This window comes from Malania oleifera, chromosome 12, assembly GCF_029873635.1.
Source record: "Malania oleifera isolate guangnan ecotype guangnan chromosome 12, ASM2987363v1, whole genome shotgun sequence".
In the NCBI taxonomy this organism is placed as follows: domain Eukaryota; kingdom Viridiplantae; phylum Streptophyta; class Magnoliopsida; order Santalales; family Ximeniaceae; genus Malania; species Malania oleifera.
This window is the reverse complement of record NC_080428.1, coordinates 43354838-43380108: the sequence shown is the minus strand read 5'-3', so window position 1 is coordinate 43380108 and position 25271 is coordinate 43354838. Positions and strand designations below refer to the sequence as shown.

General features: G+C 36.9%; 1 protein-coding gene across 2 annotated transcripts in view; it reads right to left on the bottom strand.

Moving 5' to 3' along the window:
• Positions 1 to 25004, bottom strand: part of LOC131144090 (pentatricopeptide repeat-containing protein At4g18975, chloroplastic) — a 32712-nt gene extending 7708 nt beyond the window's left edge. The window contains exons 1-5 of one of the 2 annotated variants that reach the window (XM_058092471.1): positions 24740 to 25004; positions 4788 to 4886; positions 4598 to 4674; positions 4290 to 4386; positions 3925 to 4068 (exon numbers count right to left, since the gene is read on the bottom strand). In XM_058092471.1, coding sequence (XP_057948454.1) covers positions 3925 to 4068; positions 4290 to 4386; positions 4598 to 4674; positions 4788 to 4886; positions 24740 to 24742 — 420 coding nt within the window. In that variant the 5' untranslated portion in view covers positions 24743 to 25004. The remainder of the gene's footprint in view (positions 1 to 3924; positions 4069 to 4289; positions 4387 to 4597; positions 4675 to 4787; positions 4887 to 24739) is intronic. The other variant, XM_058092472.1, reaches the window with a different exon arrangement.
• Positions 25005 to 25271: the final 267 nt, after the last annotated feature.

The following is a 25271-nucleotide window of genomic DNA, read 5'->3' as shown; positions in this document are numbered from 1 at the left end:
ACAGCCTTGCATTGCTTTCCAACTGAATTCTATGGGCTACCTTCCTCTTGGGTGGTAGTCCCTTTAATAGCTCTGCCAGCATGACTTGTAGTCTCTATTGAAGTATTGTCTAATTTGGAAGACCAAATCATACTAATCTCATCTCTATCTATAATATAACTCAAGTACATCATAATGAACATAGTACTCTCACTCACTCTTAGTAACTAGCATAGGCAATAATACTAAATAACCAAAAACTAATAACATTCCCCCATCAAAGCATGGATATCAAATGCTCCTAGCTTCTTACAAATTGATTTAATCCAATCAACCCCTTAAGATTCAGTGCACAGATCTGCAAGTTGGTGTTCAGACTTAACATCAGTGGTTTCAATGAGCTTCTGCACAAGTTTCTTCCAATTCCCAAACAAATGATAGTCAACTTTGATATGCTTCGTTCTCTCATTGAATATTGGATTGGATGCAATTTCAATGGCAGCCTGATTATCACACATCAACCCCATGTGCCAAAACTATGGGGAACCTGATTGTTTTAATATTGTTCCTTGCTCATCTAGGTAACTAGGTTGCCACCAACAAACACACAATAACTAGTTGTGGATCTCATGTCAAAAAGTGATCCAACCCAATTTGCATTTGCATAACCCTAACCCTATGTTTGGTTCACGGAATATCTATTCTTAGGAACAAATAAGTTATAAATAGGCTAGTTCGGTTGCACAAATAACTATGTTGATACCATAAAGCAAATAACAATGTGAAACTTTTTTTGAGTCCATAACAAGGAATAACAATTCCCAAATTTCACCATGGGAATTTCTATTCCTTTCGTATTACTTGTTGAATGAAATAATAAAAAACAGACAAGGAATAGCTATTACTTACATTCCCAAAATTTTCACTATGTTCTATCTTATTCCAAGGAATAGCTATTACATGAACTAAAAAAGAATCGTAAAAATATAAGAGACCCTGATCCTAATACAAGAGGCCTCTTCCCAATCACCTTTGAGGTATTGCAAGATACAAATTACAGCACCATAGTTTCTCATTTAGTGAGAATCAACATTGAATTTTATCTGTGTTACAGAACACTGAGTGATGGACCAAACAGATCAAGTTTCCTTTTTCACGTTGTTTTATCTCTCCTCTTTTCCTAAAATTTTCTAGCCTTCTTTGCCCATTTCTAGAGGTTCAGGATAGTCCACGATCATCTCGGGGCAGCTCACAGCATGAAAATCATTTTTCTTACTTATTTCAGGTTTTTTTTTTTCTTGAATTTTTTTAGCCTCCCTGAGATTTTTCTAGAATTTTTGAATTGTTTTTCCCATGCATAAGTTACATGTTTTTCAAATTAAAAAAAAAAATCAAGAATACAAATTTCAAAAATAAAATAATTTCAGTGCATGGGTGACACATGAGCATAGGAATCTGAACGAATTTTTTTAGAACTATTAAAAGATAAAGAAAGGGCATGCTTGCTTGGATCCAGATGTGGTCTCTACGCACAAGTGCGTGCATGTTTTTTAAAATAAATAGGGGGTGGGGACTGGGGAGAAACAAAATGATGTCGCTTTTGGCCCTTGTCTTCCCCATTTTCCCACATAATGTTGCCATTCCTTCCCCCTTTCCATCCTAGTTTTCAGCCACCAACCCCATGGAACCCTGGTATCTCCTATGCAGCCCTTAATGCCCTATCCCTCTTCTGTTTGTGCCTATAAAAGCCACCACAATAACTCTCCTCCCTTGCAAAGCTTCCGCCCTCCAACCTTTGATCTCCGACAATACCCTATTGCTCTGCACTCCCTCTCCCTCTCTATAGCCTATCCCTCTTAGTTCTAGCCATTCCCCTTCGTATGTCCTTCTCTGTGCGTGTGGGTGTGTGTGTGTGTGTGTGTGTGTGGGTGGACTGTGTGGTAGCATGATGAGCACTGGCATCCCCTTATTTATTATGTTTTTTTTTTATATATAGATAGCAAAAGAAAATTTTCATTATTAGATTAAGAATGTACAGCCAGGAGAGTTAGACTTCTCCCTAGCAAAGTCTAGAAAAATCTAGAAAAAAAAAAAAGAGAAATATAGAAAAATACCGGAAAAGAGCAAATAAAACTAGCGCAAACTATCAATCCAAAACATAACGCCAATCAAGCTGAACATCAGAAAAACTCTCCCCCTTAAAATTCCCCTCCCCATGCACAAAAGAGAAATCAAATAATGCATCTTTTCCCAAACCAGAAAATGTGACTTCTTCCCTGAAAAATACCTGCATTATGCTCCATGCACAACCCCCAAAATACTGAAAAGAAAGCACCCCTCCAAAGAGCTGCCCTTTCCTTTTTCCTGAAAAAACCAACAAAAGAAACTGCCAAAAAGTCCTCCGCTGCTTCTGAACTCATCCAACATTCGCCTAAAAACCAAATAATTTATCCCATACCCTCCAAACATTATCAGAATGTATAAAAAATGCAATGCAGTTTCTGGAAAAAAAAATAAAAAACACACAGATGTATCAAAGAACCCCGGAAAGGTCTCCTGAAGATGAAAAAGGTGTCAGCAAAGTGAATGGAAGGCCTAAACTCCATCCATCCTAAGGACTACAAGATAGTCATCTATTGGTCCATGGCCATCACTTCGCTCCATACCATTCACCAAGGCATATCTTTACCCATATGCTACACCATAAATGGGCTTAGCCTCAAAGTGCAGCCTTATGCCACCCTTGCTCTTTCACTTGTTTGATTCCTAGCCTTTCATCTTCCTTCGCCTTCATGAAATTATCAGAAGCACTTGTACCCACCAAAGCTCAAGTCTTCAACCCCTTCACCATAGTCTTCGCATACATGCTTCCTTTCTTCTTGATCTTGAACACCTCAACCTTGGTTTTGATAGCGTTCAAGAGTCGTAATAAGCCATTCATGTTTCCTCTTTCTGATAACTCGCCTCCTCTTCTTGAAACAAGCCAGAGAGTTTGCTGTTTTTCTCCTCTTTAAGCACCCCATCTCAGTAAGGGGCTTCACAAAGGAAGCAAGCAATCTTTGGTTTGTCACCACCACCCTTGTTTCCATAGGTTGGTTACCTTTGTTGCTTGAGGATGGCTTTTGATTCACCAATATTTTGCTCAACTCCCATTGCCTGCCCAATCTTTGCCCTTACTCTTCTTTGCCTTGTTGTCTTGGATGGGTCAGACTTCTTGAATTCCAAAAGAGATTCCTCCATTCCTATCCTTTAAATTTTCCTTTACCCTTTTTATTGTTTTCTATTTATTATTCTGGTAACTTCCTCTTGTGCCAATCATCCTGCATCACAAGATCACCATCACCATCCTCATTTACACAGTTTGGTAGGTCTGGCTATCAATATATTCATTCATCTATAATTCCATATTTGCACACAAAGAACTAGTTATAGGAATTCTCATCTGATCTCACACAATAACCAAATGTACAACGCCCAAAATCTATTAAATATCACAACAATAAATATATAAATAAATAAATAAAATATTTGATTCTTTAGATCACTTTGAAAAGTTCAAACTACCCTCCCACAGGTCCTACATGTTATCCATAATCCACCCTACCTTATGCACAAGAAACAGTGCAAAAGAGTCATACTGGACCAGGCCATGCTGCATCCACTATATAGATATTCTACTTTGACATCAAGTTCTTGACCCACCTCTTGGGAGGAACAACCCATAGGAAAATAATTTAAATGACAATTATAAAAGAGCAATTCTGTGCATCACAGGCCCATAAGGCAGCACCAGATAGCATGTGCATGGGGCCCACAGCCCCTCTTCTCTTCTACCATGCTGCCGCAAGGGCCTGTATGGGCCTGTGACATGACCCCCAAAAGGTTGTGGCATGCCATCACAAATACAGGACTAATAAAAAATCTTGAAAAAAACACATTGCATACCTGAATTACACGAATCCACTGACTCCTCGTTCTTAGAATTCGTAAGGCCTTAGCTGCTGCAATCAATGGGAACTCTGTCTCCCAAGCAGTCCATTTGTCTAATGCTCCATAAACAGCCTCTTTCTCATTAGGAATCTCAGACACCTGCCATTTCAAAGCGTATATAATGAATATAAAACTGAAATGCTGTTTATTATTACTTTTATCAAAACAAATGCTGTATATTACCAAATACTTAAAAATATGGCCCAAAAATAGTCGGTCAATCCTTTCAAACCTACCAGACTTTCTCCTTAACAAATTGCACAAACCTTAGAAGAGCACAAATAAGTAACACACCATAAGAAATTATTACATAAACATACGGTTCGGATAAGATTGAGTGCCTTCTGTCCTGATTGTGATGAATCTCTTTTCTTCCATAAGTGGTGCTCTTTCCTTCCTGGCTTTTTAACCATTTTCCTGCAGTCCAAGTAAAGATGTCTAAGTGAATAATTAATAACATACACCATCTATGAAAGAACAACTCTATAACCACTATTCATCAAGGAAATATAGCCAGCACATTGTATAGATTAAAAGAACAACCAAATATTAAAAGAGCCAAGATACACAGTTAGCCAGTACCAAGAACCCAAGATTATCACTATCCAGAGTAAAAGAAATTGCGTACTTCTCAATGGCACAGGAACTAGGTAGTGGCTTTTGACTTCGATTGTGTGAGCACCTGAGATGAGGAATGCTTGTTACCTACATTTTAAAAGATACAATTCTTTTTAGCCAATAAAAAAAAAAGGGGATAAACTTAATTTCAAAATCTCCAAATTTATTGACATGAGAGAAAACTAATTGTTCTTGCTTGCCTTCGAAGTGAGAAGAGTGAATCCAGCAGGGTCACGGAAGCAGGGCAGTCTGCACTTTGAAAACCCAAATCCCAACAATACTGCTGGTTGGGTGTTAACCTGAACAGTAATTAAAGAAGCCAAATTAGTAATATATCTGCTAAAGCAGCAGAAATGACAAAAGCAGCAACAACAACAACAAAGAAATCTAATTAAAGAAACTGAATGATTAACCTGATTAAGAACTGATGATGGGCACTGAATAGGTATTACGTTCCTGCTGGAAAAACCCATTGTGGACAAAAAGGCTTAAAAGAAAACTGATGTTTCAAAATTTACGCTGGAAGAATCCATTGCAGAGAAAAGCCTTAAATGCAAACTGAAGTTTCGAAATTTACGCTGTTCTCTCTCATGCAAGCAAAACCTGAAATTTGATACAGGTACTTCTTAAAGAAAGAAATAAAGTTTATTAGAGTAGTTGGCTGTAATATTAGTAAGTAGTTTGTAATATGTGTTGACAGAGATGGAAGGTTAAGAAAAGAGAATCATATTTCAATTTTCAACGAATGAAGTATGAATAGAAACTCAGTTCCCTTTTTTTCTATTGATTCTTAGCTTCTGTAATTGAAAGTGAAGGTATCAAGCCGAATCAAAGCAGGATTCCAGCACCGATGGCTGAGGATACCCGATAGAGTGATTTAATAATAATAATAATAATAATAACAATAATAGAAAAGTAAATTAAGAACTTGAGACAACTAGTTCTGATTGTGATCAGAAACATGAAAAGGTTATTACTGATATGAATCATGAGCATAATCAATTGACTCGGATCTAAGGAGTATAATTGCAGGTATTAATCTTCAATATACATAACTGGTGCACCAACAAGAAGGGCCTACAGGGCATTCTACAACTGCATGAACATCCTCTATGAGTGGAAATGGCAATGCTGTACAACCAGCTTTAAGTTGTTGCTTTTAAAAGCTAAAAATGTCCCAAGAGTTAGGGACAAGATTCTGTTTAGGAAGATTGAAAAAACAATCGTAGATGCCCTTTCAAAAGTTCAATCCAAAAACCCTAAAAGATGCTCTCATTAGCCAAATTGCGAGCAGCTACATCAATTTGCTCAAGCCAGTCAATTGAGGACTCCTTTAAACCTTCAATTTCTCCCACTTCAAAATTACATATGTCAACCAGTAACAAGACATGTTCTGCCAAAAACCAAATTCATCTGAATAGCATTGAGCAATGCCTCAAACTGAAATTGTGTCATTTCCATCATATCCACCAATTAGAAGCTCTAAACCAGTCACCAGGACACACAGTTCTTTTTCTGAAAAAAAGTTGAAAGAAAGAAGAGCCAAAGGTCAATTTTTTTGAGTGCATAAAAAATATGCACTTGGGCATAGTGTGAAGAAGACAATTGTTGATAATTGAAGAGAAAATGGAACAGAGGAAGCTGGGGGTATCTGTGATGCAAATTGCGAAGATGCTGGAGCACATATGCCTGAAATATCCGTATTGCTCTTAGGGGTGCCAAAAGTTTTCAAACTACATGATTTACATGCATAAACAACAAGAAATTGTTGTATCTCAACTGAATCCAAAAGTACTCAATGTTTTAAATGAAGTTGCTAATATCAAGCCAGTTAAACGGACAGCAGCAAATGTTAACTTGCTTGATATGTGAAGCATTGATTGAAGGTTTTTGTTTATGCAGTGCAACGAATTTAAAGCTCATTTTTTTATTCTAGGCGTAGAATAACTTGTACTTAAAATTTTAAGCTTAACAAGGAGAAGTGAGCTAGTTAATGTTAGTGGTAGTAGAAGGCGGATGGGTAGACCAGGAATAACTTGGACCAAAATAATGAAGAAGGTTTGACAGCACTCCATTTTGAAGGATACTGGTCCTAGATCTTGCAGAATGGTCATGTAGCTGATCCCACCTAGTGGGACTTCAGACTTAGTTGTTGTTTTTGTATGTTTTAATTATAAAATTAGGAAATTATAATATGGTGTTAGGAGTAGAATCATTGAGCACCCTGGGAGATGTTATTTGCAATTTTGGCCAGTTACAAGTAAAGCTTATATAGGAATGGGAGGTGGAGTTGTATGGTTAAGCACGGCAACAAATCAAACAATCAGTGAGGAGCACATGGGCAAACTATTGTCTAAAGCCACACCATTATCAACAATTTAAATTTGTAGTTTACAAGTTATTAAGAACATAAGTCTTGAATAATATTCTATGACAGCTACAATGGGAGCTATTGGTTTGTTTGATTCAAAATTTATTTAGTTACTAGAAACACTCTAACCTGTTCAAGGAACCTAAGGGTTTACCACCCCATAGAAGGCATGATCACGAATTTCCATTGAAGGAACAACCACAACAAGTTAATATAAGGCTTCATAAGCACTCCAGCTTGCAAAAGGATCTAATTAAACAAAGGACTAAGGAAATGTTGGATTGTGGGGATAGTTAACCTAGTATAAGTTCCTTTGTCTTCTCCAGTTGTTTTGGTTAAAAAGAAGGACAATACTTGGTGATCATATATTGAGTATAAGAAGCTGAACAAGCAAACTGTTCAAGACAAGTTCTCATTCTTATAACTGAGAAATTACTCAATGAACTACATGGGGTACTGCAATTTCCAAAGTTGGATATCGGATTTGCATATCACCAAATCAGGATGTATCCTACTATCCTACAGATATTCAAAAGACAACTTTTAAAACTCATGATGACCATTTTGAGTTCTAGGTCATGTTTTTTGGTGTAATAAATGTTCCTTCTACCTTCTGATCCAAGAAAGATTCAAGCAATTTTGAGGTGGCTACTGCCACAAAATATCAAGCACTAAAGAAGAATTATGGGTTTGACAGGATATCACAGATGGTTCATAAAATGCTATGGCCCAATATGCAGAGGCCACTCATACCATTGCTCAAAAATAGATTCTTTCAAAGGAAGTGAAGAAACAACAAAGGCATTTAATCAATTGAAGGCAAATATGATTCTATGACCAGACCAATAGTGTTTTTTACCTGATTCTTCCAAATTATTTGATTGGAGTGAACTCATTATTAGGGAGTACTAGATAAATCACAGAAGTGAGAATAAGAATTTAGCTTCACCTACAACCTCTACCCATGCCACTACCCATCTTCAGTGATATCAGTATGGATTCCATCACTTGCTTACCAAAATCTTAAGAAAAAGAAAGTAAATGTTAATGGTTATTTTGGTCATTTAGCATTATTAGTCAGTGCAATAACCATCTACGAGGAAGTGTATTCAAGGTTCTTACAATATCAAGAATCACAACAAGCAGCACATTGCATTGTATCTTTTACTCAGAAGGGTAAATCCTACAGTCTATATGTCATCTGGTATCCCTCCAACTAGTCCTTGGGTTACTGACTTTGCTGCTACTGACCATATGACAAGCGTAACCAACTTATTTTCTATCCTCCAGTATCCTAAAAATCTACCTCAAGTTATCCTTGCTGAAGGGTCCACCACTATAGTTAAGGGGATAGGAAGAGTAAATTGTACTCCCTCCATCTCTCTTTTTACTGTTTTGTACATTCTTAAATCTCCTTTCAATCTCATTTAAGTTCATGAGCTTACAAAGTCACTAAATTATTTTGTAACCTTCTTTCCCAATTCTGTGGTTATTCAGGATCTAAAGACTAGGAAGACAATTGGCTCAGGACGTGAGGCTTGGGGACTTTACTACTTTGAGTCACTCTCTCCCATTGCCTGCACAGCTGCCGCTACATCACTTCAAATCCATTGTTGCCTTGGTCATCCATCCTTGGACAAGTTGAAATAGTTGGTTCCTACCTTGAGTTCAGTGTATAAATCTTTAGTGTTAGTCTTGTCAATTAGGAAAACATTATCATGTTCCCGTTGCCTCCTAGGTCAACATACAGGCTGTCAGTCCTTTTATACTAGTGCATTTCGATGTTCGGGATCCTAATCATGCCACGTCAAAGTTGGGGTTTCAGTACTTTTGTTACATTTGTCAATGACTTGGTTGTATTTAATTAAAGATCCTTCTGAGTTGTTTAATATCTTTTGTGCCTACTATTCTCAAATAAAGACTAAATTTGATGTGCCAGTTAAGATATCACATGGTGATACTACGAAGGAGTACTTCAATACCCAACTTACTACCTATATGGCTAATTCTAGTATAATCCATCATTCATCTTGTGCCCACACTCCAAAAAAAAATGGAGTTGCAAAATGGAAAAACAAACATGTTTTCGAACTCATTCGTACCCTATTGTATCAAATGAATGTCCCCAAAGTTTTATAGAGTGATTTCATGCTCACTTCTTGCTTTCTAATCAATAAAATGTCGTCCTTTGCCCTTGGTGGTAAAATCCCATATTCAATTATCTTCCTTAAGGCTCCTTTTTCTCCCTTCATCCTCATATATTCAATTGTGTGTCCTTTTTCCATCAATTAACTCCATGAATGGATAAGTTGGATCCTCATCCTATCAAATGTAATGTTCTTAGCTATCCTGTTCTCAAAAGGGATATCGATATTGTAGACCTATTTTACATTGATTCTTTGTCTCTGCTAATGATACCTTTTTTGGGTCTACACCATACAGTCCATACTAATCTAATTCCTTGAGCTCTATTGACCTTGATGAATCCCTTCCTCTGCCTAGCCTTCCAAATCTTAATCTACTATTTGTGCCCAATCCTCCTACATCTTTATCTAGTTTGATTCCTTCTAGTCACTTGGATCATCCCAATTTGGAGGTATACACATCAACTCAAGGGAGAAAAGCCTTCTCCAGCTTCTACTTCTACACCTTCAGTTCTCTCGCCAGATGATCCTATATCCCAAGATGTTGATCCTGTTATAGCTGTTCGGAAAGGTAAATGCACTTGTTCGCAATACCCAATCTCTAATTTTGTTTGTTATGCTTTGTTGTCACGCTTGCATTGCTATTTTTTTAGTACTCTGTCTTATGTCACCCTTCCAAAATCTATTTCTAAAGCCCTATCCCATTCTAGGTGGAGGACTGCAATAGTTGAAGAGATGTGTGTGCCACATACTAATGATACTTAGGATTTGGTACCTCTTCCTCTTAATAAGTATGTGGTTGGTTGTCACTGGGTGTATAATGCGAAAGTCAATCCTGATCATTCTGTGGCTCATTTGAAGGCCCGCCTTGTTGCTAAGGGATATACTCAAGTGTATAGTTTGGATTATTTAGACACTCTCTCCAAGCACTAAACTTGCCTCAGTACATTTTTTCACCTCCTTGGCCACTACTTGTCACTTGCCTTCACATCAATTAAATATGAAGAATGCTTTCCCATATGGTGATCTTCAATAGGAGTTCTATATGGAGCAACCACCTAGATTTGTCACTCAAGGGGAGTTAGGTTCAATGTGTCAGCTCATGAAATCATTATATGGTTTAAAACAGTCTCCTAAAGTATGGATTGGTTGATTTAGTGTTGTAGTACTTGAGTTTGGCCTCCGATGATGTGCAATAGACCACTTTATATTTTATCGTGATACTCCATCTGGCAAGACTTTGCTTGTTGTTTATGTGGATGATATTGTAATTACTAGTGACGATGATCAAGGCATCCAAGATCTAAAGCTTTTCCTACAAACTAAATTTTATACCATGGACTTGATACATTTGAAGTACTTCTTGGAGGAGTATTAAGATCTTATATAGGAAACATGTTGTCACAAAGGAAGTACGTTCTTGATATTTTAGATAAGACTGGGTACTAGGATCCAAACCTATTGATAAATCCATCACCTTGGATCCCAAACAATATGTTAGTACCAAATATGGGTGATTTGTTACCCAATCCAAAGACAATATTGGAGATTTCATGGAAAGTTGAATTATCTAATAGTCACTCAACCAGACATATCGTTTGCAACAAGAGTTGTGAGTCAATTTCTCGATTCTCCAAGAACAAGTTACTGGGATGCAGTAATTTGCATCTTGAGATATCTCAAAGGTGCACCCAGAAAAGGTCTCTTATAATCAAGATCGGAGCCACATTCATATCCAAGGATATACAGATGCAATTTGGGAGGTCTAGGCACCATATATTTGTTGGTGGTAATCATGGTCTTAAATTTCCACAAAATTGTCGATATTTCCAGTTTTTGTCACCCTCAAAATCGAAATGGCAGTCGATTTCCATCTTGCATAATTTCCATCAAAATCTCAACTAATCATCCGAAATTTATCTAAATCTCAAAAATTTAGCGTCACTTGTCGAAATTTTAAATATGCAAATAAATTTCCATGAAATTCAAATGAGAGATTTAGGAGTGAAGTGAAATTTTTCTCTTCATTATTTTTATTGAAACAAAAGATTGTTACAAGTTCTTTTGAAATTATATGAAAAAATATACTTACAAAAACATTTTATTTAACCATTATGTCCAAATTATCACTATTTGTACAAAAAATAATATTTAAATAATTTATGAATTTCAGTTGTATTAACTAAATATGTTTAATGCACATTATCTTACAAACAAGTTTGATACACATACTGTATTACAACTTGTCCACCCCATACACAACATAGATGCATTTAACTTGTAATATATTAGTACTAAAACTTAAATTATATGTCAATTAACCATTTCTAAAGTTTCACAAAGAATTCCATGTTTTACTACTGATTTCCATTATTTTTTCAAATTGATATTTAAATTGACATCGAAATCGAAATTTTCGTCAAAAATCGAAATTTAAGACCTTGGTGGTAACTTGGTTTTTTGAAAGAGTAAGAAACAAATTGTGGTGGTCAGGTTAAGTGTTAAGTCAAAGTAGGGTCATGGCTCACACTACGTGTGAACTTGTTTGATTGAAGAACATGTTAAAAGAACTGGGTTTTCCACATTCTCAACCTATGGAGTTCATGTGTAATAATCGAGTTGCTATTCACATTACCTCCAACCTAGTCTTCCATAAGCAAACAAAGGACATTGAAGTTTTTTATCACTTTGTTCAAAAGAAACTTGTGTAGAAGCTCAGTACAACCACTCATGTGAAGTATGATATGCAAATTGTTGATTTATTCACTAAATCTTGTGCAGGTGTTTGCATTAAATTCATTTGTAACAAACAAGGTGCATATGATAAGAACACGCTAAGAGATCCCAGAGAAGCTAGATCTGTCAGGTTGATAGAGGTAGCTGACAGTCTAATCATGATCCAGACTCTCCCAAGTGACATCGAGGATGACATCCTCAGTCACACCATTGATAAGGGCAATCGTAAAATGATCCAAGGTCACCAATCTCTCCTCCTCTCAAAATATGGCTTAGTCGATGCACCGATAAAAAACCCAAACCGGCACCCTCTTTTCCCTTTCATCAATGGTCATTGGGTCCCCAAACTTTCCCATTTGACTTTCCCTAAAGAAGCATTCCTCCTTCTTTGGTACCTTACAAGGACTTACCGACTCGGTATGATCCTTCACAAACCCTGGACTAATGCCTTCTTAACAGACCAGAGACAAAGACCTCGCCAATATAGTTACTTTAAGGATTGGCTCCTTTTCTTCAAAACAGAAGCACAATGGGTTGAGCAGTTAGATTTCATTACAGGGTCCCCATATTTATTAGTCATTTTCCACCTCAAAGGTGAGAATATATGCTCCAGCTTAAGAGGGAGTGTTAATGGTTATTTGGTCAATTAGCATTATTAGCATGTGCTAAAGTTATGTTAGTAAGTGTGAGTTAGCAAGGGTGTTATGGTCATTGTCATGCACTTTTAGATATATATTATAAATAGAGGGAGAGACCTATCATTGAGATTGGGTCTTCCATTTTACCCAATTACTCAACACTAATTTTGATTGTAAATGACAAGCTAGCCAAGTATGCTTATTTCCTTATTTTGGAGCATCCATGTATAGCACCTTCAGTTGCGCGGGCTTCTATGGATCATCTTTTCAAATTACAAGGCTTGCCGCATGTAGTTGCACATGATAGTGACCTTGATTTCTTTGGCAAATTTTGGCAAGAATTATTCAAGCTACTAGAGTAACCTTGCACTTATCCCCAACTTATATCCTCAAACTAATGGCAAATTAGGAGTCTTGAATTTTGATACTTTTATATGGTGGTATGACAAAAGAACCTACAAAGTGGGTTAACTTGGTTAAGTGGCTTCCTCTGGCAAAATGGAGGTACAATACCACCTTACGTACAGCTAATAAGGTTACACCCTTTGAAGCTTATATGGCTACCCTCCTATTCACATGTCATACATCACAACATTCTTTAGTAGAGAAAGTATAGAGGATATACAAGGAGAAAAGGGTGACGCTGCTGAAGTGTCATCTGGGAAAAGCAGAAAACAGCATGAAACAAAATGCAGATAAGCACAAAAGTGAGAGTCTTCAATGTAGGACATCTGATTTTATTAAAATTGCAACCTTACAAGCTACATACAATAGTGAATAGAACTTCTCAAAAATTCAGCCCCTAAATACCATAACCCTTTTTCCTTTTTATTTTTTTCCCTTTTTTTGTGGATAGAAAAAGAAGTTCATTAATAGAAGAGAGGTAAAACTACAGAGTGAAGAACAATTAATCCTCATAAATACAAAAAATAAAAAACAGAAAAATAGAAACAATTACATGAGGGCACCCTTCTAGGCCTACTAAAATCTAATAACAAAATTCCTTGAAAAGATTCCAAAGAATGAGCCCAAAAAAAGCCAAAAGAAATTAATAAATAAAACCACTATCCCAAAGACCAAGTAAAATACTTGTTTTGTCATTAAAAATCTTTGCACTTCTTTCAATCCGCGCAATCCAAAATAAAGCAAAACCCACACATCTCCATAGGACTATTCCTTTCTTACTCCTCCTAAAACCCATATACTGCACCAACAAAAATGCATCAACAATCATTGACATCACCAAAGTTTCCTCGAAAACCGAAAATAGATCAACCCACAGCTGCTTGGCCACCCGACAATGAAGAAACAAGTGGTCACTTGTCTCATTCACCTCTAAACACATAATGCAAATATCATGATTGATAGCCTTGTAAGGCCTCCTCACCTACAACAAGTAACTAGTGTTAAGCCTATTAAGAGCCAGAGTCCACACAAAACCCTGATTTTGAGAGGAATATTAGCCTTCCATACAAAATGGTTCAAGGGAAAATAAGAAGGGCTTGGAATTTTCTATAAGTCTCTAATACTAAAAAGGAGATTCTCCTTAATATTAATCTCATTTTTTAACTTCCTAAAATACCCCTACATCTACCCACAACTGCTTCCCCTTATTTATTAGTCTGATTTTTTAACTTCCTAGCAATCCCCAGTAACTACACATAATTGCTCTCTTAATTAAATTAAAATGCCCTCGAACTGCTACTTATTTCTCTACAATTACTTTTTCTAGTGAAAGATAAAATTTTAGACAGTCATGAACTCATGGCTACGTGCATGCTCCATGACTATTAGGAGAGAGGGTTTTGAGGAAAAAGAATCAAAAGAATCCCCCAACTTATAACCTCAAATCACTCCCCATTTTAGGAACAAAGGATTCTAGCACTAAACAAAATAACCAAATCATCAACCTCTCTTACTGAGATTTTGGGAAAAATGAAAATCTCAAGAGAGAACCTGCATCAATTGGTGCCTTATGCAGGGAAGACAATCTGAAAAACGAGGGACCAAAGATTCTAACTAAACCTCACCCACCCAAACATCCTCCCAAAACATAAAAAGATTCCCATTTCCCAGTCAAAAATGAGTAAGGGATAAAAGAAGTAAGCAGCTTGAGAAATAAACTTCCAAGGGGACTTGTGCCAGAAATGTTTCGATGCAATCCATACTTACTTTTAATAACCATGTGCAGGGAGTCATCTAGGAACCTAAACAACAACCATGTCTTAAGTACCACTAGGTGGGGTCACGTGAATCCTTCTTTGCCAATTCACGTGATCATAACATTTTCCTTGAACACCTTAAAAGCTATTAATTCCTTCATCACTATATCATTCCATGTTATTTTAGGTCTACCCAAGCTCTTTTACTACCAATAATAGTAATTAGCTCACTCCTCCTCACTTTACCTATTTGGCCTGTGTTTTAAATGCCCAAACCATCTAAATCGATGTTATGCCTTGCTTAACACGAATATGTGCATTCCTTAATCTATCTTTCCACTTATCCACCTCAGCATTAGCATTTTGAAAACCTTTGCTTTTTAGATTGTTTCTTACTTGTCCAACATTCTAATGCATATAGAATGGCTGGCCTTATAGCAGTTGTATAGAACATTCCTTTTTGTTTTAAGAGCGTTCTACTATTACCCAACTTGCTTTAACTCTATGACATTACATCCTCTTTGATTCCTTCTGCTACATAACCGATCCAAGGTACCGAAATCTACTACTAGTACTAAGTTCTTGACCATCAAGTTTTTTTTCCCCAATATTCCTCCTACAATGGTTGAAAATACATTTCATACATACTATCTGATTTCTACAAACCTAAAACATATAGACTCCAAAGCTTCTCTCCATAATTCTAAATTGGATTCTAACCACCCCCCTGGCCCAATACTCATCAATCAAGACAATTTCATTTGCAAACAACATATACCATTAGATTTCGTTTTGGATACTCCTAGTGAGTTCATCAATCACAAAAGCAAAAAATAAGGGTTCAAAGTAGATCTTTGGTATACACCTATTGTGATTGGAAAAACTCTAGACTCCTCCACTTGTAGTCCTAATGCTAGTCATTACTCTTTCATACATATCCTTAATGACATCAATATACCTATTGCATATTCCTTTTTTCCTAAAACCCATCAAAGAACTCCCCTTGGTATCCTATCATCAGCTTTCTCTACATCAATAAAAAATCATATGTAAGTTCCTCTTATGTTCTCTAAACTTATCCATTAATATTCTTAAAAGATAGATAGCTTTTGTAGTTGATCTCCCAAGCATAAAACCAAATTGATTCTCTGAGACCTTCATTTCTAACCTTATTCTTTGTTCAATTACCCTTTTTCATAGTTCCATCATATGACTCATAATTTTAATTCAAAGATAGATGTTACAATTTTGAATATCATCTTTGTTTTTGCATATAGGTAATTAACATGGTTTTCCTCCACTCACTTGGCATTTTCTTGGTTTTTGCAATTGTGTTGAATAAATTAGTTAACCATATACCTCCATTAGCCCCTAAACATTTCCAAACTTCAATTGGGATGTTATCCTATCCTCTAGATTTCCCACTTTTCATCTTTTTTGAAGCCACCTTACTCTAGTAACTCAAATTTTCTGAATAAATCTTAGATTTTTTTCCTTTTCCTCAATTTTCAAATCTAAGCTTAAGCCTTCAAATTGGTTTTCATTAAATATCATATTAAAATAGCTTCACCAATCGCCACCTCTCTTTCATATCTTCTTTAACCATGAGATTATCATCCTCTTTTTTCTACATTTTACATTATCTAAGTCCTTGTACTTTGTTCATCTACCTCTAACAACTTTAAATATGTCTCTTTCCCACAATTTTGTATCTACTCTAGCATATAAATTATCATAAGCTCTATATTTAACTTCATTAATAGCCTTTTTTTGCATCTTTTTTTGCTTCTTTGTACTTTTCAGAGTTGTCTATGTTTCTATAATTTTGCCAAGTTTTATACCACATTCTTTTTGTCTTTACACTTTTTTGGACATCTTGATCCCACCAACTTTATTTAATAGCCAAGAATCTTTCCCCTAGATTCATCTAAAATCTCTTTTTCTATCTTTTTAATAGAACTAGCCATCCTACTCCACATGGTGTTTTCGTCAATCTTATCCCGTACTGTCTAATCACCCTCTTTGAACATGTGATTGGCTATTTAGTCACTTAGTATTATTATTTTGTGTTAAAGTTTTGTTCGTAATAAGTGTGCGCTAGTAAGGGTATTATGGTCATTTCAATTGTACTTGACATATATTATAAATAGAGAGAGAGACCTATCATTGAGTTTAGGTCTTCCATTTCACCCAATTATTCAACATAGCATCAAAGCAAGGTTCTGAGACCTAAACCCTAATTGTTACAGCCACCATCAAACAGCAGCCCAAAACCCTAAATCCACTGCATGTCTACCATTAGTAGAAGAATTTCCAGTAACACTATAGCCTTAAAAAAGGGCCAGCAGCCGCCGGAAGCCAGAGAAGTTGCAGGAAAATTCCTTGGCAACACAGCCAGTTCAGGAACACAAAATCTACAATAGATTTTGCCAAAACAACACCATAGTCACCCACAGACACTGCTGATCTACCCCCTACTGAAATTTCAACTCCAGCAGCTTCCCCACACGCCCTCACATGCCCGTTGAAGGCTGCCAGGGCCGACCTCACGCACCGGCATGTGAAGCAAATTTCAGGCATGCTTCTGACCTGAATTCTTCCAGCAGGGCTCAAATCCCTCTACAAACATATTATTGAAGTCTTTCATGATGTTTTCTGTTCAAAGATCTTACCTTTTTTAGTTGCTCATTTACGACATCCGAAAAATGGTAGTTTTGTGCTTCTTGAAGTTGTTTGTCTGTTTATTGAGTTTATTGAGCCTGAAACTGGTATTTGCTGTGTTTTTTGATTGGTACGTTGTGGACTTGCGGTTTGCATCAGTTGTCAAAGGTTGTTTATGTTGGGATTGAGTTGGTGAATTTGAACAACATGGTGCCCACTATGTGTTTTTTATTTTCTGCTCTATCGAGGTTGTATTTGTGTTGGGATGGAGTTCCCAAATCCCAAAAGTGTGTCTCCCTTGTTAGTTCCTTGTTTGAGTGACCCATGTACCACAGTTGTTTCATAGGAAGAGTATTTAAAGTTCCTGCAATATCAGTCATCCCAACAAGCATATCATCACATTGCATCTTTTGCTCAAAAAAGTAACCATATTGTCTGTATGTCATCTGGTACCTCTCCCACTAGTCCCTAGGTTATCGACTCTGTTGCTACTAATCATATGAAAAGAGTCACCAACCTCTTTTCTACTCTCCAGTATTCTGCAAATATACCTCAAGTTACCCTTGCTAATGGGTCCACTACCGTTGCTAAGGGAATAGGAACAGTAAATCCTACTCCCTCCATCTCTCTTTCTTCTGTTCTCTACATTCCTAAATCTCCCTTTAATCTTATGTCTATCAGTAAAATTACAAAGTCACTAAATCCCTCAATAACCTTCTTTCCTAATTATGTTCTTATTCAGGATCTAAAGACGAGGAAGATGATTGGCACAGGACGTGAGGCTGATGGACTTTACTACTTTGAGTAGCTCTCTTCTCCTATTGCTTGTACTGTTGCTATCACACCACATCAAATCCATTGTCACCTTGGTCATCCATCATCGGACAAATTAAAACAGCTAGTTCCTACTTTAAGTTCCATGTATACCCTCAATTGTGAGTCTTGTCAATTAGGAAAGCATCATCATGTTCCAAACATCCAATCTCTAATTTTGTTTCTTGTGATTTCTTGACACCCTCATACTACTGTTTTGTTAGTACCCTATCTTCTATTGCTCTTCCCAAGTTTATTTCTAAATCCCCATTTTGGGTGGAGAAATGCAATGACAGAAGAGATGCATGCTCTATAGGATAATGATACTTAGGACTTGGTATGTCTTCCTCCTAATAAGTCTGTGATTGGTTGTTGTTGGGTGTGTACTATAATGGTTAATCTAGATGGTTCCCTAGCGCGATTGAAAGCCCGCCTTGTTGCTAAGGGATATACTCAGGCATATGGCCTAGAATGTTCAAACAAGTTCTCCCCTATAGCCAAACTTGCCTCGGTATGTTTGTTCATCTCCTTAGCCACTACCTATCACTAGCCTCTACATCAGTTAGACATGAAGAATGCTTTCCTGCATGGTGATCTTCAAGAGGAGGTCTATCAACCACTTGGGTTTGTTCCTGAGGGGGAGTCAAACTTAGTATGTCAGCCCAAGAAGTCATTATATGGTTTAAAACAATCTCCAAGGGCATGATTTGGTCGTTTCAGTGTTGTAGTACTTCAGTTTGGCCTTCAACAGTGTGTAGTAGATCACTATGTATTTTATCGTCATACTCCATCCGGAAGGATTCTTCTTATTGTGTATGTGGATGATATTGTGATTAATGGTGATGATGATCAAGGTATTCACAGCCTAAATAATTTCATAAAGACTAAGTTTCAAACAAAGGATTTGGGACCATTGAAGTACTTCTTGGGTGTAGAAATATCGAGATCTCATACCGGAATCGTCTTGTCACAAAGGAAGTATGTTCTTGATCTTTTAGATGAGACTGAACTGTTGGAATACAAACCCGTTGATACACCTATGGATACTAACAGCAAGCTAGTGTCAAATATGGGTGATTTGTTGCCCAATCCAGGATGATATCAAAGACATGTTGGAAAGTTGAATTATCTCACAGTCACTTGACCGAATATATCTTTTGCAACAAGTATTGTGAGTTAGTTTCTTGATTCTCCAAGAACAAATCACTGGGATACGATAATTCGCATCTTGAGATATCTTAAAGGTGCACCTGGGAGAGGTCTCTTATATCAGGATCGAGGTCACACTAATATTCAGGGATATGCTTATGTAGATTGGGTTGGATCACCTTCCACAATCGGGTATTGCATCTTTGTAGGTGGTAATTTGGTGTCTTGGAAAAGTAAGAAAGAAACTGTGGAGGTCAGGTCGAGTGCTGAGTCAGATCATAGGGCTATGGCGCACATTGCATGTAAACTTGTTTGGTTCAAGAACATGTTGGAAGAACTAGGTTTTCCACATTCTTAGCCTATGAAATCGATGTGTGATAATCGAGTTGTTGTACATATTGCCTCCAACCCGGTCTTACATGAGCAAACAAAGCACATTGAAGTTGATTGCCACTTTATTCGGAAGAAACTTGTACAAAAGCTAATTACAACCACTCATGTGAAATATGAGTTTCATCTTGCTAATTTGTTCACTAAAGCCTTGGGAGGTTCTTGTGTGAAATTCATTGTAACAAGCTAGGAGCATATGATATATATGCTCCAACTTGAGGGGGAGTGTTAATGGTTAGTTATTCATTTAGTATTATTATTATGTGTTAAAGTTTTTTTAATAATAAGTGTGAGTTAGTAAGGGTATTACGGTCATTCCCATTGTACTTAACATATATTATAAATAGAAGGAGAGACCTATCATTGAGTTTAGGTCTTCCATTTCACCCAATTATTCTCCCTTCATATTCAACCACCTAGTTTTCTTACGTTGATTTATGTTACTCTTTTCTTCCGTTTTTTAGTACATATTTCTAACACTAAAACTCTATATAGTGTAATCAAACTTCTACATGGGATAACTTCACAACTCTTACATCATAAATGATCTCCCTTCCTAATTAGGAAAAAATCTATTTGGCTTTTATTTTGTCCATTCTTGAAGGTTATTAAGTATTCTTTCCTCTTCTTAAAACAAGTATTCATTATAACAATATCGTATGACATGGCTAAATCTAAAGATCATATCACCAGCTCATTTTTATCCCCATAACCATGGCCTCCATGCATCCTCTCGTGACCTTTATTATTTTTTTCAATGTGTCCATTCAAGTCAGCTCCTGTGAATATTTTCTCAAACTCTAGTATCCTTACATAATACTATCCATACCTTTCTAAAATTGTCTTTTAAAGTTTTTTGCGAAATGTAACTGTCTCAAGCCCAATTCTGGTGAGGTTTAATCTGCTTCTACCTTTTGGTCTCATGGTTTTGTCCAATAAAAGGCGCCTCACATAATTGGAGTGTGAATCAACCTTATAAGCCCAAGATCTCCCTAGTACACATTCGATATGGACTGTGACATGCTCTCATGTCTGATCTCTGACGCTCTCATCAAAGTGGCCTACACCTTTGTGTAGGACTCACCCACATGATAGTACCCCTAAGGTGGCTCTAATACAAAATGTAACGGTCTCAAGTCCAACTCTCGTGAGGCATTGTCCACTTTGGCCCACTAGTCTCCTGATCTTGTCCTATAAAAGGCACCTCATATAATTGGAGTGTGAACCAACCTTATAAGCCCAAGATCTCCCTAGTACAAATTCAATGTAGGACCTTGACACTAAACCTAATCGGGGTCATAAGCACTAATGACATTATTACCTTTTGGCATAAAGCTATCTTGATTTTTATGATTCTAACCCTACTCTTTTAATGTCAACTACACTATCTTTTAGGTCTTTGTGTACAATGGTTCTTACCCCCATTTTCATGTTTTTATTTTTCCTATATACCAAAGCTTAAATTTTGATATTTCAATTTCTATAACTCTCTCCCCTACACACCTAGTCTCTTGGACACAGATTACATTAATTTTCTTCTAATCATTTTTGTCAATTATCTCCATGATTCTACCTATAAGTGTCCTACTCCAAGTTGCTAATCTAACCCTAGTTTCCTATATTGACTTCTTAACCCTATCCCATCTAAAATGGTCAGACCTAGCCCACCCTTTCCCTTTTTCACTACACCCAAATGGTATAAGTGCAAAGTGTCGTAGATGGTGCCCAAATGACTATCTGTTAAGGATTCATATCATAAAGATTTGGCAAGTTTTACGCTAGCTATCAACTACCTAATGCAAACCTACTCCTTTAATAATACTTGGGTCTGACTGTATGTAAAGACATTTAAGACAATTTGTACTACACAAGAAGAGTGCATGTGTCTATCAATTGCTAATTGCTAAAAATAGTAAATAATTTTTGCAACTCAGTATTGAACTTTGAACCAAAGTTGGATTTGTAGTTAGAATAAAATCAATCTAAAATTAGGAGAAAATGCATAATCTTTTACAAAATCAGGTTGGCGATGTGATTAGTACAAGCATGACTGATGCATGTTTCACCAAATGAATATAGAGTATATGCATATTGTGCTAGAGTTCTGGATAGAAAATTTGAATGCATGGATTGGTGCGGGAACATGTATGAGATTACGTATGAACTGTTCAATGTGCATGTAAGACTTGAAAACAGAGCATATTTGGTGCTTGTGTTGTTCTTCAAATAAAAAACATGTAGATGCATATGTTGCATGCAAAGTTGGTATAATACTATTGGATTAATGCATGTGATGTGTCATAAAATCAGTGTAAAAAAGACTTTGAAACCATAAGAGTGTTGCTTAACAAATGTGCATGATTAAATTGTGTCAAATCTCACAAATTTGCCTTCAAACAAAACCCTAATCAAACAGTCCCTTCCCAACCTAGGAATCTTCATAACCATTTTCCAACAAGCAAGATGTTTTTAGACACCAAATTCCCTAGGCCTGGATCCCCTTCAGACTTAGATCTTCTAACCTTCTCCCAACTAACAAGATGATTTCTCTTTTCTTCCCCTATACTCAACCAAAAAAATATCTCACAATCCTTTCCAAGGCAGCAGCTTCCCCCATTGGAATTCTAAAAAGGCAAAGAAAATAAATGTTGATATTAGAGAGAACATCACTAATGAGAGTGGCAGCCCCTAAATATAAATATGCTCTCTTCCAACCTTCAAACATGCTTCCCCTCTCTCTACCACCAGATCCCAAAAAGTATAAGAAATAGGATTACCACCTAAAGGGAGACCCAAATAAGTGAGAGGCCGCTTTTTTCCTATTTACTAATGATTAGGAATAATTTTTTCCCAAATGTTGCTCAAGAAATTCCTATCGGGCCAATCTCGAATCATTGCTTAGCGTTGTAAGGTGTGAATCCCATGAAGTAGGGTCCTACTCCATTCAATTTGAAATATGTGGCTACCGCATCCTTCTTTCAAGGAGGCTATTAAAACTTGGTGGAGCGGGGGTAGTGTCTACGGATGAACGGGATTTAAATTTATGAACAAGTTGAAGTTTGTGAAAAACAAATTGCAAGTTTGGATAGATATATATATATATATATATATTTTTTTTACTTAAATAAGAGAAAGAATGTGATTCTTGGAGAAATGGAGTGCTTGAATAGTGGTTTAGCCAGTAATGAGGATCGTTCAGGATGGGCCACCTAAGTAATAACTTGGATACACAAAAATATGAGGTTAAGTGAGTGATGTAGGGTGATTGTAACTCCAAGTTGTTCCACAAGGTGGCTGATGGAAGGAGTAGAAACTTTATCAAAGAATTGTAGGTTGACTCAAAATATACAGCATGTGATTCCAAAAGTATTACAGGAGAGATTACAGACTTCTATAGGAGTTTGTATATTAAGAGTCATAAGCACCAACTGATTATAAAGGGCCTTGATTGGTGTCCTATTCCGGTAGACTTTGCTGTTTTGTTGGATAGAAGAGGGGGTGAGGGGGGTTGTCTTTGAGATGGAAAGAGATAAGGCTCCAAGCTCTCACGGTTTACTATAGCTTTCTTTAAGGATAGTTGGAGGTGATCCGGAGCATCTTATGGAGTTTTTTCACGAGTTTCATCAAAGTGAGGTGGTGGGGAACAATGTTAACTCAACCTTTATTGCCCTTGTTCCTAAGAAAGAGTGTTCCAAAAAAGTGAGATTGGGACACTTTAGGCTGCAGCTTGGTTACTAGCCTTTACAAAATCCTGCCTAAGAGGCTGCTAGAGGTGTTAGGGGGTACATCGGTACAGTTACCATGAAGTCTATCTTCATCAAAGATAGACAGATTTAGATGCTGCTTTGGTGGCTAAAAAGTTGTGAAGGGCATGAGGAAGAGGGGAGGAAAGGCTACTTATTTAAACTGGATTTTGAAAAACCTTATGACATGATGAGTTGGCGTTTTTTGGACCATGTGATAGCTAAGAACTGGTTCAAAAGAGATGGAATAGAGGGTACCTACCCTTGGTGATTATGTCTGTACTGAGGGAGTATTTAAGGCTTCACAGGGGTTGAGACAAGGGGATCCCTTATCCCTCTTTTCACTCTAGCTGTTGATGTGTTGAGTCGAATGTTGGGACATGCTCAAAGCCTTGATGCGATTCAGGGTCTTAAAATTAGCAAGGAGGAGGTTGGTATTTCCCACCTTCAACTCACTAATGATACCCTTCTCTTTCTTGAGGACAATGTTGCGAAATTCAAAAGGGTCAAACCCTAGTTAGTATTTTTGAGAAAATTTCAGGATTAAAAGATCAACATGTCTAAGAGTGGGGTCGTGGGTTTGGACATCAGAGCAGGTGAACTTTAGGTTTTTGCTAATTTAGCTGGTGGCACTATACTATGGCCCTGTTCAAATCAAAGGCAGAATTAGTCCTGCACCTTATTAGCCTTACAGAAACACTTCCAGGTATAATGTTATGTCATCAACGTTCTCTGCCACCTGAAAGTTGTTTTAATCAGAATAATGGTAAAAATAAAAAAAAAGGGAGGGTGGGGGGGCGGCAGACAAGCTGCTTCTCAAGTCTTAAATCAACGAGCTGATCTTTTTTTCCGCAGGAGGCGACGAAGGAAATTGTTACCCACTTTAAATTTCATTTTCCAAAAATTCCCCCCTGAGAACAAGGGTTTCTTTGAAGGGGAGAGAATTGATAAGGCACTTCTTGAATAAAGAAGTTAAGAAATTGATTAAATTATTTGGTTGGGAAATTAATTCCTTAGCAGTTTGGGATATTAATTACTTAGCAATTTGGGATATTAATTACTTAGCAGTTATGGAATTTGCATAAAAAGGAGAATTGTATTCCAATGAATAACGTTAAGAAAAGAAATTCAGTTGTTCTCTGTCCGTTCTATCTTTGATTCTGTTCTTCTTCTTCCTTACTTCCACTGATATGTAATTAAGTTAAGGTATCAAAATTATACAGAACATAAGAATTTCGGCAGAGATGATTCAGAGAGAAAAGAGAAACAGAGGGTGACTGAGAACAAGCCAACGTAGAAACTGAAAAACAATGTACAATTTTATGCAGCAATGATTAGGAAATACCATATGCTTCTGGACGTGAACTACCGAAGTCCAGGTGCATCTTGATGTTCATTGCGTCGCTTGCTTCTCTCTCCCTCCCTCTCGCCAACGTCGCCGCCTCTGCCGCCGCCGGGAGTGGTGACAGAAGAGAAGCCGCTGCTTGGTCCAGTTGCCGTAATCTCGTTCACTTGTTCAGCTTTTGAAGACCTCTCTGTGCCCGTGGAGGGAGCACAAAGAAAAGCTAGCCAAAATCGTTTCGAGGAATGAGGACTTGAGGCTTTAATTTGGTCCTGTCATTCGGGTCGGGTTACTGTAAACTATTTATTTTTCTGAAAAAAAATTGATATTTACTGTTTGGTAAAGAAAAAAAAAAGTAGCAAACTAAAATATATTTAAAATAAATTAAACTATAGCCCCCATCGCATGGCGCAGTAGAAAGGCATCAGCAAGTAAAAATGAGCATCGAGAGTTCAATTTCAAACAAATATACTCACGGAACTAGCGGTACTTATGGATAGTGAGAGTTTACTCTTTGAATCAGTGGGGACCGTGA